The sequence below is a fragment of the Haliotis asinina genome, chromosome 11, assembly GCF_037392515.1.
Source record: "Haliotis asinina isolate JCU_RB_2024 chromosome 11, JCU_Hal_asi_v2, whole genome shotgun sequence".
NCBI classification, from domain to species: Eukaryota; Metazoa; Mollusca; class Gastropoda; order Lepetellida; family Haliotidae; genus Haliotis; species Haliotis asinina.
In genome coordinates, this window is record NC_090290.1 from 34961163 (window position 1) to 34978190 (window position 17028).

A 17028-nucleotide genomic window follows, 5' to 3' on the forward strand; every position below is an offset into this window, starting at 1 on the left:
TTGCAGATAAGTATAACATGGCTGTTGTTGTTGTTTTTGTTTGTTCTTGTTTTTTAGAAACTGCTCAAACTGCATTTGTAAACTTAACATCCATGATGCAACTTGCTACTTTAAAGAGACGACTAATGCATCGTGAACACAAATCTCTTGAGTCTTCGAGAAACATTCAGTCATATCTTTTCCACATGGGAAGTGAGTTTCTAAAGAAACGCAACGAACATGTCTTCAGGCTTCTAACATATGTTCCTTTATCAAGTATTTCAACACTAAAACAGAAGTTCCAAAATCATTTGTGTTCGATTATGAGAAAATGTGATCGATTGCTTGGTCATTTCATCACTGCGACCAATCTTTGATTATTTCAATTAATCGAAACACCACTAGCCAGTAGACACCATGATTGATACAAAAATTAATTAAATCAAACTCTTTTGGGAAAGTGACAACAACGTCTGATGTTCTAACGCCTGTTCCTACATCCAAGCATGGCTCGGTTACCAATAAAATTAAGTTGCCCAGCTGACATTCACAGAGTGCCCATCTAATGAGCAATCATATATTCCAATCCCTGCGATTGATTCCAAACTTGATGAGACTCTTTGATTCTGGGATAGAATGAGACTTCACCGTCTCCTCAGTTGTGGCTCCCTTGTAATCTCACACCAGATGGGTCCCCAAACTCGTAATGAAACAGGATCACCAAGAAGCCCCTTTAAGTCATTGGGTCTGTAAATCAGCATCCATCCCCACCAATCTTAGTGTGCATATACTTGTTCTTATATCCCCATACAGGCCATTATAAACACAGAGTGATCATACTAACTAATAATTATTATATACACTTGTCAAAGTCTCAAAATCTATATGTTCCTGTTATTTTGAGTAACAGTGACTATATGTTGATATCATAAGGAGTATAGCTCTTTAAGCCACTTGTTTCATCTTATAGTGTCCTGATATATAAGAATACGTTGTAAAGTCACCAAAAGTATAGCTCTCAAGGATATTGGTATATAGCTTTTATGCTATAGTGTCCTGATATATAAGAATATGTCCGTAAAGTCACCTAAAGTATAGCTCTCAAGGATATTGGCATATAGCTTTTACGCTATAGTGTCCTGATATATAAGAATATGTCCGTAAAGTCACCTAAAGTTTATCTCTTAAAGCCACTTGAAATATAACTTACAGGCTATGGTGTCCTGATACATAAGAATATGTTCATCAAGTCACCTTAAATATGGCGTTAAAAGCCACCTGGCACACAACTTTTATGCTACAGTGTGTCCTGAAACATGAGCATATGGTTTGTAAAGTCCCCTGGCTGGTTGGTTGGTTGGTTATTTAACACCTCACTCCACAATATTCCAGGTATATCATGCATATAATGGCAGTCTGAAAATAATCAAGTTTGGACCAGACAATCATTAAGCTCTCAACAACATGTGGGGTAGAGCTATTAAAACAACCAAACATACGACTTTTATACTTTCGTCCAGAGGTACACAAGAATATGTTCTTAAAATCACCTGTGGTACAGCTCATATAGGCATCTTATAGATACAGTTCCTATGGTGACTATGTCTCTTGGAACACACATCACAAGGCTTCGGTTGTAAACACATTTGATGCAAGTCTGAAAGTATGCTGGGAGTTTCACAGTTGCAGATACCAGACTAAGACCCCCAAGTGATCACATTAATCCTCAAGGGGAACCCAACACGCCATTATTCACTTGTTTGCACTGCCTCTCAAATTACCATGTAACTGCATGAACTAGAAAAAAAGTCTTGTATACTACAAAATGACAACTGTGAGATGAGAACTGGTCTGGTGTATGAGTACACATCGTCTGTTTCATATCAGACGACTTCCCGTTCCTTTGACAAAACACATCACACATCACAACCACAGGAAATGTTTTATCCCCAAAGACAAACTGAAGATCAGGATGGTTTTTCCCTAAGAACACCAAGTTATTAACTTGACTTCATCTTGAGCAAGTCAGACGTAAACATCTCCAGACATAGATTGGGACTTTTTTATGAACTTTTTCCAAACAAAAAACAAACAGTCTTATCTAATGTTCATTATCATTGAAGTATTCTGTCAGAGAAAATTGGTTGTGATGCTTTGCTGGGCAGACACCCTGATGAAGGCCGTGCAAAAGACACCCCAAATGCATCCTTGAAATCTGTTCTGGGATTATTTGAATTCTGGGTCCCAAACAACTTCAGAAGAATGTTGACGCTTCCAAACGACAAACCATCTCAAAACAACTAACCATCTCTGTCAATAATGCTTATATGCTGCTGTCAGCTATCGTCCCCGCTGCCAAACAACCAAACTTTTTTAAAATGGCTTCCACCTTCCTCACCACTGCACACCATTTCTAGACAACATATTCTTAAAGGTTTACCACAGTTAGTATTATTTAATGAAGGGCAGTGGGGTAGCCCTGTGGTCACAGAAACTCATGTAATAAAAGACAGCAGGTCTAGTAGGGGCTTCAGTATCAGTGCATTACGAAGCTCACTTTGGAATGATAATAACCTTGAGTATAAGTCTGTAATATACATATGTAGCCCAATAGAAAAATGTGTGACGCCCATTTCTGGTGTCCCTGAAATCTGTAGGAAATGCACAATGCCAATGAATAAATCATGTTCTCACTGCACAGATCACCAATCTTAACAGCAATCGTTCCTAATTGTTTCATAGCTCTGATAATTATGAAACACTTAACACAAACCACGACATTCAACCAGGGCTCCAGAATGTTATTTGAACCATTGAGTATTTGCTCACATGCTGTCAGTCTCACTGAGCATTGATAATTGTCTTTTAGGCATTAAAAAAAATTTTGTATAAAATATATTTTAGCTGTTTATAGAACAATGAGGCCTTAGTTCTAAAAAATTATTCTGCTTATCACTGTTTCATGTGAAGTCTAGTATACAAGAGATAATGTGCTGGTGCTTATATATTTCTTAGTAATAACAATAGGACGATGTCAAGCTTCTGTCCCTTATTCAACATAGTATCGTTCATGCAGGTGACGAGAACATTTGATTGGCTAATAAGGATCTATTGAGATATACAGTGAATACTACTACATCGAGCAAAAATTAAATTTCGCATTACGTGGCCATGGCCTGGTTATGCGAATTGTTTTCAACTGTAAAATTTTCATACAAATCCAAACATTTGACCAACAGGTTTAGTTTCCATGTTGTACTCATATATCTGTTATTCATGGTTGCACTTATCTGTGTGCATTGAATCCTTCGAAAAGGGAGAGACAGGATATAAATCTTATCTACGACCATCATAAATTTTAGGTTGACACAACTGATTTTCTTTGGATTAGACTGACGAATCAGATTTCGACGACAAAACTAACATGTTAAAAAAATGGAGATAACATGCAATTCCTGTTCATGTACCTGCCCACTGTTTTCAGATAGATAAGAAAAATAAAAAGACCATACATGTTACCCTATATACAGTGGACACCCTACATAAAGTGGACACCAGATGTATTTTTCTGTTAATTTACAAAAAACAGTAGTGAAAAAATATTCAGCTCTCTATATGTCTTGTAATAATTAATGATTTCAATGATAATTTCTAATAAAAAATAAAAATAAATATTCCTCGGAAATCTCGACTTTAATCCAGACTAGTCTCTTGAGTGAGTGAGTGAGTTTAGTTTTACGCTGCTTTTAGCAATTTTCCAGCAATATTATGGCGGTGGACACCAGAAATGGGTTTCACACGTTGTACTCATGTCAGATAGCCTGTCTCAAAGTCCCTGAACCACATTATTTTCCAAACTGCCTAGCCCTGTCTGCAGTGCAAAATCCCTAAATATAGCAGTCCAGACTTCTTCAGGTTCACAATCTCAGCTCTCCCTGGGGCTTCTTTTCAATCTATGAAAGGTTTGTTTGTTACTTATATCTATTCAGAGACTGAGCATTAGTCTACTATGTGGGGAATCAAACCCAGGTTTTAACTACTAGGCTACCCTACTGCCCCATTAGCCTCTTGAGAACTGTGTTACTTAGCATCCATGGATGCAACACTCAGTACGGCCTTGGAACAATTCTACCATTCACCCACTATCAAATCAGACTACATTGTATTATCTAAACAAATTAAACTCTGCAGGTGTTTCCTTCTCTGTGTGATGAAATACACAAAATTTGAACCAAATAAAATTCTACATGTCACACACCCCAGAGCACCAGAAATACGCACATATATCAGAAAAACAAATATTTCATTATTTCCCACTAGACCACAGGACCAGTGACTGCAATAATTAGCCGTCCTGTCTGTACTACACTGACCCGTGAAGGTCCCGGGGTAGAATAGGCCTTCAGCAACCCATGCTTGCCATAAAAGGCGACTCAGCTTGTCGTAAGAGGCGACTAACAGGATCCGGTGGTCAGGCTCGCTGACTTGGTTGGCGCATGTCATCGGTTCCCAATTGCACAGATCGATGCTCATGTTGTTGATCACTGGATTGTCTGGTCCAGACTCGATTATTTACAGACCGCCGCCATATAGCTGGAATATTGCTGAGTGCGGCGTAAAAGTAAACTCACTCACTCACTCACTGTACTTCACTCATGCAAAATCACATTCACAGATTTTCACTTAACTACGAATACAAAATTCATAAGCCACCAGGACCACGGCAACCTTACCATTTCAGTGGTCCTGATGAATTATTACTAGCATGGGACCACTGGAACAGAGTTAATTTCGCTTACTGACATATCATTAAAAAACTTTAAAAAATCAAATACCTTTCCCCACAAGATTTGGATGCTGATCTAACCATTCTAATAATGAACTTTCATGGCCTAACATGAGAAAATACCACAAATGGTTCTATCTAGGAAATTTCACACAAAAACTTCAATCCACAATACAACCAAAAGCAATAACATCCAATAAGATATATTCAGGTATAAATTTAGGGTACATCTATCCATTCCTCTGCTATAATCTCAAGGAAATTAATTAGGATATACCTGATTTCCCTTTTCTTGAAACAACGGCAAGTTCTAGTAAAACATGAAATCATAATATGCCTTAGAAGGTACAAAACTGAATACACATCCCTGGCAAGGATGCTCATCTGGTGTGACTATTGTGGGACAAATAACTCTTGTGACAGCAATAGTCTATTGTAAGCAGCTACTGCAATACTAATGCAATTGTGCTTATTCTCCTTTGACATGTCCCATATGAAGTCATTTCCATATAGTTTATATGAAATAAAAACAAGCTGAAGCAGTTTCAGTCTATTAAATAACTGACAAGAAACTTGAAGCCCAGATTAAGTAAACAGTTAAAACATAAAACTCTGTGAAGTGAAATCTGCACCCAAACGTCCTGAATCATTTAGTCTGCACATTTAGTGTTATTTATTATCAGAAGTCAAATACTAAATTATTGATAGACAAGCTATTGATGCATCGATAGTTTTTCATTTCTATCATCGATTAACTGACATCAGAGACAACAACTGCAATCCATCAATAGTTTGACGCACCCTTGCAGCCCTAGTTTTCACTAATTTCAGTGTTCCAGATGTGTACATTTGACTTGTTGACTCTGCTCTGTCCTTCTGTCTATATTTGTACATTCTAAACATGAAAAATTATTTTCAAAATTCCAAAAAATAGACAGAGATGAAATGAATTTTTTCAATCAAATATATAACTACTACATTCCATATCTCTGTTGAGGATTAATAACTGGATAATAATTTAATGAAATGTTCATACAAGTTTTACTTCATAATATTTTTCAAAAACTTAACTTAAAAGTTACAAAGATCTCAATATATTCTTTAATAAAGAATTTTCGTTTTAATTTAATTAAAACCCCTCATGTAGGGTGTGCACCGAAATTCGAGCTTGGTATCTCAATGGTTATGTTAAATCATTCAATCACCATAATCCGATTTTCAAAAAGACAACTTAATAACTAGCTCCTGCAATGTCAAACTGAAATGACAGTCTTAAACAACGTGTTCTTGGGAAAAAACATAACTCTGTCCGCAGAAGGGCTCATATTTATGGAGGCATCCTTTCAGAACAGTCGAAGTAATGATATTTTACAGATATTTAATTTGAAAGGGTATCTGGTCGCCTTCCTTTTAACCATAGAAGATTAAAGGGCTGAAACACCTGATGACAAGAGGATTCTAGACATAACACCTATTTCTTTCCCTTTTGAACAAAACTACTTCTGCACAGGAATATGAAAAAGCTGTAGAAAAAAATTTGAAGGAAAACAAAAAACAAATCCTTTTCCTCCACAATATATATTTTAAATGAAAAATATGAAAGTGATAATTTAGAAATTTGAAATGAAGGGTCATGACCAGTCTTGACCAACCTGTTGAAAATCCCCTTGGAGTTCAAGGGGGAAAATGACATAAACACGATAGATATTATACCAAGGATTTTCAAAAACCTAAGAGAAGTATGACTACATTAAATTCACACACACTGCCGAACACAACTCCCCACAAAAGACCAGGGAAGCAAGAGCATTTTCTCCTGCCACAAAGGTCGGTATTCTGATGTACATGTTACCAATGTCGGCAGTAAATCATATATACAGTGTCAGCCACAACCTCGATCTCCAGGGACTGCCTCAAGGCCAGTCAGCTGACTTTGTCTTTGTCTTGTAGCCGCAAGGGTAACTCGCAATCAGAAATTGATTCGTATCAACAGCATAAGGCTATAATTGATTCGCAAAGCTGGTGTTAGATACGAGAGATACACGGGGCTCATAACCCATAAATCAAAGCATTAAACTCTCGGGCTTCAATGAGCATTGCAAACATCTCTGGGAATCACCTGCTTGTAGTAACAGTAAAAAGACAAGCAATCTTACCTGCTGACAGTAGAACTTGCATGTTGTGTGACGTCCCAGGTTCGAGCAGCACACCGGTGCTAAAAAACAATAAAACAGCAGGTCTAAGTCTCTCTCCTAGTTACATGGCCATAAACAGCCTCGTGTCAATTCCCCATTACAGGCTTAGGGTCATACGGCCCCCGCAACCATTTATATTTCTTAGGAGAGTGGTCCACAAGTTTGTTCACATTGAAGGAGATGTAAAGTTCACTGTGACTGACATTTGGGTATAATCCATTCATAAGTCAGACCACAAACCAAAAAACACATATCAGCAAGGTAGAGTAAACAATATGCCCCATATAACCGCTAAAGGGTCTTAAAATGATTTTTTATTAGATTCTTTTGCTGTGAGAGCAAGTTTATTTCAAATTTATGGTCATTTTAAAACATTCTTCCTGTCGTGACAGCAGACCCGTAATATGGACACAAGACTGAAGTACATTTGAAAACTGACCATAAATTACAACCATTTCAAGAGAAATGAACATTTGTATAATTCTTAAAAGGAATATGTGTGAGCTCAGGTTGTTTAAACGAAACTTTCATGAAGTTACAATAAGATGTAACGTTAGTTAGGACTACACATTCTCCTTAGTATCTTCTTTTAATTTTTCCATAATAACGAAGGCATCATTGTTTCATCACTGAATTAATAGTCACCAACAATTATGAATGCTGGAGAAAGTTGTTGAACACAGAATTTGCAAAACCACATGCTTCCATCTGAATACTTCTTGGAAGTCATATATAACAGCTGTTATCTCAACATTAGGTTATTACTATTAAAAAAATGTATGCTAAAAACATTACCTGTCATTTGAACTGAATGACATATAATAACATAATAAATCCTCGACACTCTGGATTCAAAATATGCAACTGGATGTAAAACTCACATCACTACTTATTATCAGGTAAAAATATTATCTGAAATATCCAAATACTGGGCTACAAAATTAATTAGAAGACATGTCACACAATTTATTAAACTAATAAATTTGAGAGTGTATTGAAAAAGAGTCATCTGAATTAGCAGTGAACGGGGGGGGGGGGGCAATCACAGGTTGCATTGTCAGCTAATGAAGTTAACCATCTACATACTGTAAGATGAGGCATGTCAGTTTAATCGATGAAAAGAAAACAGGTAGTATCATTTACAAGTGAAGATTACTGGTATGTATCTGAGCAGGTTTGTTTGCTTGATTGGTTATGGAACGGTAAGTAGTGATGATTGCTAATGAATGCTTTCTAATGAACGTTAATTGGCCTGTTTATGAGCGTACACTACTGTCAGTGTACGAGGCGACTGATGCATGAATTGCTCACTAATGAATGTTAACTGGATAGTATATCCATGAACAATCCCGGGATTGTGATCGTGAGGTGGACGTAAGGCGTTGTTGAGGCACCGGCACAACGTGTGAGCGCTTGCGTTATGGTGTCATGCTCTTCTACACACGCACTCTGTAATGTCAAGCCGAAATCACGTTGAAATTGCTGGGTTGGGAAAAGACAATTTTGATCGCAATTCGCGGAAGTAAACATACCAGGCCGTTGAGGGGGACACGATCGGCGGAAGTCGGCCAGTCAGTCGATTGTGGTAGTGGAAATTGACAAGTTTGGTGAGAAAAAGACAGCGGCATTGCATGAAGGGTTGCAGGAACCGATATAGGGCTACTGCAGTCGTACCGATACAGCGTTGCCAACGGGTTGTAACAGCTGCAGAAACTAGAGTTCAGGCCAGCAAAATGTCACAGAAAGGAACCACAAATGTGACGTCCCCGATTCAATTCAAGCGACGGGGATTACTAGCAACAAAGCGAACATATCCTTCTATATTATGCGCCGTCAATGATAAACAAATCCGCCATTACAAAAACGCCGAAGCGCTTCGCGAGCAAAGGGAATCCAAAGAAAGCGTGTGTTGAGGGTACTACCATCTGACCTTACCTTCGGAATTGGCGCAGGCAACAAGTAGAAGCACAGAAAAATAGAGAAAATTCATGTTGGAGTAAAAGTACGTCCTAGTACATCCGTGGACATGATTGAAACACTGACTTCTCACACTAGACTCGACCAGCGCCTACATCCTACACAACAATAGGCTGTTCCATTCTCCTCCTCCGCTAACCACACCGGCTTCCCAGGCTGGTCTATTTTCCTCCCTCGGAACTTTTCTTGCAATAGGAATTCGCTGTTTCTCGCTATGTAAACTTGACAGACAGATGGAAATGGAATTTTATTGGTAGATCTCACTGGCCCTTTGTCATTAGCTCGCTTGAGGTGGAAAGCAAGTCAGTTAGACGAATAGGAGGAGGCCAAATTACAAAACATGTACTTTTCTCCAGTTTCTGTTTACTTCTAAATCAATTCGCCGGGCTAGACTCTTCTCATTAATATCAGCCTAATGTGATTTGTCTTTTGGGCTTAACATTTCGCATTAAGCAAATGGCAGCGCGATTTTCTTACAATTATCAAATTACACAGTATAGAAAAGTGCATTTTTAATGAAGTTTTATTGCACGATTTCCATGTCTCCACCCTGAGAAACTAGGACCAGCCTATTGGTATTCGTTGGGCAATTTTTTTCAACTACAGCTTCGAGTGCCCTGTGTCTGTTTGTTCAGTCCTGGCTCTATGTGTAGATCTGTGTTGATTCATTAAGCAGTTTTCTCTCCGGTCGTCGTTTTGAATCCGGTCGTGACAGAACTAAGTGTGGACTAACGAGCTACGCCAGCACCAGTGTTTACCCCGCCCATCGTCCCCCACCATCCTGTACCCACTCCATCGGTGGGAGTACTGAAGTGTGTACACAAAAACACTGTCGTAAAATCTTATACCCCTCACCCACCTCTACTCGCTTACCGTGTACCTATAAGCTCTCTTATATACTTGTCGCGTCTCTCCCCCCCCCACCCCCACCCCTCAACAACACGGACCAAGCAAACAAGTGATTGACAGTATGAGCCCCTATCTTCGCCGAGATGACGATATAGTATGAACCATACCACCGATCCTTACCAACCGTACAATTTAGTCTAGAAACACTGGGACAAATGTCATCTCAAAGTCCTCACGAGAAAAACTGTTGCAAAACTCTGACGTGATTTCTTTTACGTTCCTATTTAATGAAATGCGTTGTTTCCATGGCAATATTGTATATTATACATGTACACAGTCTTAAACAACCTCCCAATCAGTCCCTGCGAGGAACACGCATACTGTCTCCATAGCAAACGTTGACTAGTATAGTGTAGTATCGTGACTGTATTCCGAAAACTCCAGTCTCGAGATAAATCTCTTTTATTCGAACCAGCTATCATCTAATCCTGCCACGACAAGGTACACAACTCACAGAAAAAAATGTTTATCCAGTAATTCCGTAACTAATATAGTCAAGTATAGTCCTAACTATGCAGCCTCGACCTATGATTCTAACAACGACCATCGGATCCTGGTGCAAATGAGGTGATATAACCCAATACAGCGAATTGCTGTACCGTGGACAGCTTTTGGTACTGAAGCCCCCAGAGGCTCTCTCTCTCTTACAGACCCGAGATAAGGCTGAGATTTAATCCCAGAAATAATCCAAAAAATCCAAATGACTCTTAGGAAAGTGCTTACATCATTCTAGAAGACCTAGGAGACGGACAACATATATCAAGTTAAACAATCACCCTCATTAAACCAGCTATCTGCACTCATCCAATCGCTTAGAATTTAACACACTTGAGGACTCCTGAATGCTCAAGGGCTTCCGTTAGCATCATCCCAAATTATTTAGACATAACTCTGTAAACACACAGTCAAGGCTATGTATATGTTAGTCTGTTGCCCCATCTGGCATTCTTGTCTTGATTTAAGCCACGTTGAGGCATCACTGACTGAGAAGACCGGACAGTGTCCCTTGTATTGGAAACACAATATGCCTCTATAAATTGATATCAACTATGTCATTACGCTCACACGCTAACCACTTTCCGCTATGGAAGAGGGCAATTAAGGGTTTGAGACTACAAAATTAAAAACTTAAATAAATACGTCCACAACTGACAAGCGGGTGCTGGCCGCTCGAGTGCCTGGGTAAGTGTATGGTAATCAGTCGTTTCAGAGTTGAGTTTGTGCTGTGTATGTCAGCACAGCCGTGAGTACGACGTCGACATATTTTATCACCGCTGTACTAAAAGGGTCTCATTATACAGCTCTCGGCTCTATTCTTCACTTGCTGATACTCAGTCCAGTCGATCTCCCTCTGGACTCGCCTGGGTATAGGGAGGGTGTCTAGATGAGAGACACATAACGAACCCATAATTCGACTGTATAGGGATGATCGGTGTCAATATGAGGGACGTTGAAAGACGAGGGGTGGACGATGGTCTCTACCCCCAGACGTCTGGACGGGGAGGGTGGGTGTCTAGATAAGGTAATTCAGACAAGGGATGGACGGTGGGGCTCTTACCCCAGACGTCTGCGTAGGGAAGGTGGATGTCTAGATGATATACGTAAAGACGAGGGGTGGACTTTGTTACTCTTACCCTGGACGCCTGGGTATAAAAGGGTGTCTAGATGAGAGCCGTAAAGACGAGGGGTGGACAGTGGCCCCTACCCCCGGACACCTGGGTATAGGGAGGGTGTCTAAATGAGGGAGTAAATACGGGGAGTGGATTACGGGGCTGTATCTCCGGACGCCTGTTTAGGGAGAGTGGGTGTCTAGCTGAGGCGCGTAAAGACGAGGCGTTGACTGGGGTGGGGTGGTTCGTGTGCAAGTGAAGGGGTATTTGTGGGTGTGGATGTCGGTCTGGAACTAAGGTGAAGTTAGATTAATCCTTGGTCTAGGTATCACAGTCCAGACACGTAAGAATATTTTTTAAATAGCTAACATCAGTTCAGATATTGTCACTGACAATCTTGGCTTTTTATATAGTTAAAATTAAAGACCCTTCAGTGACAGCAACATTTACCTGACACTCTTCGGATTTTGCGTTACAAGAACTTGTACAGGTGAAGTGCGCAATACTCGTACAACGGAGGTATAGATGCTCATGCTACCAATGACTTGCTTGTTCGGTCCGTACTTGCGAGTATGTATTTCGGGTGGACTCACTCTCTGGAATCAGTTTCATTTAGCAATTAGCAACCTGAATATTTTCAAGTCTAAATCGAATACATACATTTTTAAGAAAAATTACAGTGTCTAACTTTTTATTCTCGATGTGTTCGGCGAGCGCTATACTGAGTAGTTCTGTACTGGAACTGGCGCTACATAAACGTTTTGATGACGATGACGACGATGATGATAATGACGGTACTTCTACACCACCATGGGAACTGGGTTAATCGTAACTTTCAGAACAGCAGGATCAGCCCATCTGTTATGGTAAGACGACAGCATTCAGTTTAATGTTTGATCGGCATTCTAGAAGTTGGCGAATGAATAATGAAGGACATGACTTTATGCATTACAATAATCAATTTGTAATTCAACATTCCAAACATGCACTACCTCGCACCTCTTGCTACACCCTCATACAAACTTTTCAAATCTATCGATCCGCCTCAAATATTGCTAGATTTGTTTTTTATATGATTGGAATGTCAAGGATTTTGCGGAAAGAATGGCTATTTTCATAACCACGCCATGCATATATTTAACGGCACATGTTGAGTTTTATCGCGATTTTTTCGTAAATCAACACCCAAATGATAACGCTTTTCCGCCAAGGTCACTGAGTTTATTTACCTACACCGGCAAACATTTGCGTAACGAGCTGCCTCAAGTCAATATGTTTGCACCGAACGAGAACTGGACCAGTATTCTATTAAACGTGTTATTGTGTGTGTGTTTGTTTGTGTTTACTTCTAATTGTCTCACCGTCCACCCTAACTGTAAACAGTCACAGCACCCGTCAGATGCCCCAACACGTAAATGAAATTGACAAGTGTCGGCGACATTTTCCACCTGCTCACCATCGGACCATCCAGCGCGGGTTCGCACGTGCAATATCCCGCTACGTGAATTTGACAACTACGCATTACGTGGCGAGAGAGAAGGTCAGGAGGCTATCTGTGAGTTTACAATACCCTTGAATGTGTATTGGTTAATTACTGTGGTAATTAACACTGGATCGAGGAATTTATTAATCAAGTTATCCGCCAGGCATGTTGGTTTTAAGTGGTTGTTAACATGCAGTGTATTCGTATTGTACAGCACGTACATAGTTTTTTAAACATTGCTTTAAAACTTCTGGTATATATCATATTTTATAAGCATTTTAAATACATATTACTTAATTGATTGTTGTTTAACGCCTCAACATTCAAGCTCTATGGCGAGGTTTGGTAAATAATCGAATCTAGACCAGAGAATCGTTTTCTTTCAAATCGTTCACGTAGAACGCTCGACCGAAACTGGTTTCATTCTGTAGGAACGCGAACGCCCGTCTCGTGGTCTTCCCTGTCTCGTTGTGAGGTTTGTTTGTTACTACCAAGATTACATATATTCAGAGACAAAGCGTTGGCCAAGTGTGAGCCCCGCCTTCCTGTCAACGGACACGTTGTGTGATGCCTGTGTGTGTGAATGAGTGTGTGTGTGTGTGTGTGTGTGTGTGTGTGTGTGTGTGTGTGTGTGTGTGTGTGTGAGAGAGAGAGAGGGGGGGGGGGGAAGCGTCTGACTCCCGTCAGTCTAACACGTGGCATCCCACCTGTCTACCTCTCCGAATACGACACATCTAAACACGACAGAGACTAACAGATAAAGGCTTCACGGTAAATCAATAATTAGGCTTTCGTCATTCCCGAGACGTATCATATTACACCTAAAAAAAGCTGCACTGCACAGACCAGCCCAATGACCGTTCAGTATCTCCACGTTTTTCGTTCACTCCCCAATTCCTGACCACGCCCTCTGCCCAGTAACGCCTGGTTCCGTAGCCATCCCGTTGCTCTGTTAACTATCTGATTTATAGATGCTGGACCGCCACTGATCCAAACCGCCCTTCGAGGCATCGAGTACGTGGTGACGATATTATGAGGCAGATCAAGACTAACTGGAAAGTTTAATGGATATTCGATATCTAATCTCGAAATGATTGTGAAAAATTGGTTAAAAAGTGTCTGCAGAATTTCCAGTGTGGATGAATAACGGTTAGTTTAATCGCTGTGATAAATGTGTTGATTTTCCTCTCTTTCGGCCCTGTAGTACATTCATTCTGAAGTAAGGCATGTTTATGTGGAGATTAATTAGTTTAACTGACTGAGCAAAGGATTTATTTAAATCGAAAGCAAATATGACATTTTTATACTATCGCACTCAACAAATAGAACATTGGCTTCCTATCTTTGCTATCCCGGTGGGACCAATACCGCTTACAAACGTGTTGACCTCTGTGATCGCACACGCGCGTTAATTGTAGCAAATCACTCCTTTTCGTCCCATTCTTTGTTTGTTTGTTTGTTTGCTTGTAGAGACAAACGCCAACAACCAATGCCCCTTCTGCGGCAGGGAGACATTGGGTGAGTATATTACAGCGCAGGCACATCCCCCAACACTATACAAGGTCTTCGTTGGGAGACTGGGAATTAAAGGCGAAATTCAAGTCCGATAACAATTCCAGGACGCTGAATAAATTTTGTGGATGTTATTTGAACAGGATAATATTGTTCAGAGAGCTTGGTAGAATCAAGTGCTGGTTCGTGTCCGTGTATAAATATTGCTACTAAGGTCACGACTAGTAACAGCAATGTGGCAGTATCTAGACGGCAATATCGGTTTAAATTACGACGATCTGTTCGCAGCAATATCACAGTCACGACATCCAGCAATCACAATTAGATCACGTCATCCAGCAGTCAGCAATATCACAGTTACAGGACGACATCCAGCAGCCAGCAATATCAAAGTTATACCACGTCATCCAGCAGTCAGCAATATCACAGTTATAGGACGACATCCAGCAGTCAGCAATATCACAATTATACCACGTCATCCAGCAGTCAGCAATATCACAGTTATAGGACGACATCCAGCACGCAGCAACATCAAGGTTATATCTCAAAGATGTGTATTCAGCATCATCACACTTATATGACGACATCCAACAGGCAGCAATATCACAGTTATATTTCAAAGATATGTATTCAGCAATATCACAGTTATATCACGACATCCAGCAGTCAGCAATATCACAGTTATATCTCATAGATATGTATTCAGCAATATCACAGTTATATCACGACTTCCAGCAGTCAGCAATATCACAGTTATATTTCAAAGATATGTATTCAGCAATATCACAGTTATATCTCAAAGATATGTATTCAGCAACATCACAGTTATATATCAAAGATATATATTCAGCAATGTCACAGTTATATAACGACATCCAGCAGTCAGCAATATCACGGGTATATCACAACAGCTTGCAGTCCGTAGTTGTGTATTATTATGTGCGATATGTTTTTATAGTAAACTATTTTGTGTAATAAGTTGAACCTTGTGTTAAGTGATGCACAATATAGTGATGCAACTTTATATAATACGTTGACGAATATTTCGTAGTATTTCTCAGTGACGAAACATGGGCATATTACCGAATATTTAAACCACTGCTTCCAGTGGCAGTAGACGTCAATTCTTTCATCACGGATAAGAGTGAGTGAGTGAGTTTAATTTAACGCCACTTAAAGCGATATTCAAGCAATATTACGGCGGGGGACACCAGAAATGTTTCTTTTACACATTGTACCTATGTGGGGAATCGAACCCGGGTCTTTGGCGTGACGAGCGAAAGCTTTAACCACTGGCTACCCCACCGCCCCATCACGGAAAGGAAGAATACACTTATCATTCGGATGACACTCGTGCATTTTAAGTGTCGAGTTCATTGCCGTTCTTCCGGAACTACACGAGTGGTCACGAGCAGGCACAGTAGTGCATACTTGGGATCTTCCGGAATGGCGCGTGCAAACACAAATACTAAAGAAGTTCATATTATATCAGATTTTCCGGACTGAACGATTGGCAACCAGTGCCCAGGACAAATTCGATAGATCGACTGGGTGAGTGAATATTGTTTTACGCCAGTTTTAGCAATGTTACAAATACAACTATACCCAGACGGGAACACCGAAAATGAGCTTTACACTACACGAGTCTTACGACTGAATATTCATCAAGAAGCACGAAAATTGATAAGCGTTTGGAAAAAACAAACAAATATCAGCTTAATTCTCAATGTCAGTGAGCGAAGGAGTATTGTTTTAGGCCGCATGTGACCATGCAATCTAGAAATACTGCGTCGGTCACATTGCACCCATGACGGGAATCAAACCGGGACATCGTCATGACATAAGACGGCTATAACTATGAGCCTACCCCATCGCAACTTGAAATGTGCTTTTATTTGATATTACAGCAGATCAAACACACACCTCCCCGTTATACACGCGAACATGGACAAATGCCTGCATGCGTCGTGTGAGTGATTTAAACGTTTTTGATAACACCCAGGCAGCTACAAACGGAACTCCCGGTTAGGACTTCACAAATTATATCCATGACGGGGCTCGAATCCGGGACGTCCTGAGACGAGCGAATGCCAAACCACTTTGCTACCCGTCGGCTCACAACTGACTGGTGACGAAGTACACCGATACAAGAAAGAGAAACAGCAAGGGCTCTGACATCACAAATTATATCCATGATAGGAATCGAACCCGGGACCAAGTGACGAGCGAACGCCTGACCACTTGGCTCTCCGAGGTCCCACAATTTCACATTGACGCCTAAAAAACAGACGTGTCCTTTTTATGTCTCTATGTCTTTGTGATGTAAGGCTGACCCACCGGACAAGTCCCAGACTCACATTCTGATTTGGTGCTAATGATTGACAGACACTGGATCTTTGAAGTAATGGCTTAACGGTCTATCGGAAACGACATTTAAACCAGGAGCTTCCGGAATAGGCCGATTGGCTGACGTCTTGCGCCCTCGTCTAGATAGTGACTCTGCTGCTGGCTACATATGTATGTATGTATGTATGTATGTATGTATGTATGTATGTATGTATGTATGTATGTATGTAT

At 40.2% G+C, this 17028-nt stretch overlaps 1 protein-coding gene across 1 annotated transcript in view; it reads right to left on the reverse strand.

Moving 5' to 3' along the window:
• LOC137255198 (reversion-inducing cysteine-rich protein with Kazal motifs-like) overlaps positions 1 to 9049 on the reverse strand; it is a 97421-nt gene extending 88372 nt beyond the window's left edge. Inside the window, exons 1-2 of the mRNA XM_067792608.1 lie at positions 8896 to 9049; positions 6922 to 6980 (exon numbers count right to left, since the gene is read on the reverse strand). Of these exons, the coding sequence (XP_067648709.1) occupies positions 6922 to 6980; positions 8896 to 8950 (114 nt within the window). The 5' untranslated portion in view covers positions 8951 to 9049. The remainder of the gene's footprint in view (positions 1 to 6921; positions 6981 to 8895) is intronic.
• Positions 9050 to 17028: the final 7979 nt, after the last annotated feature.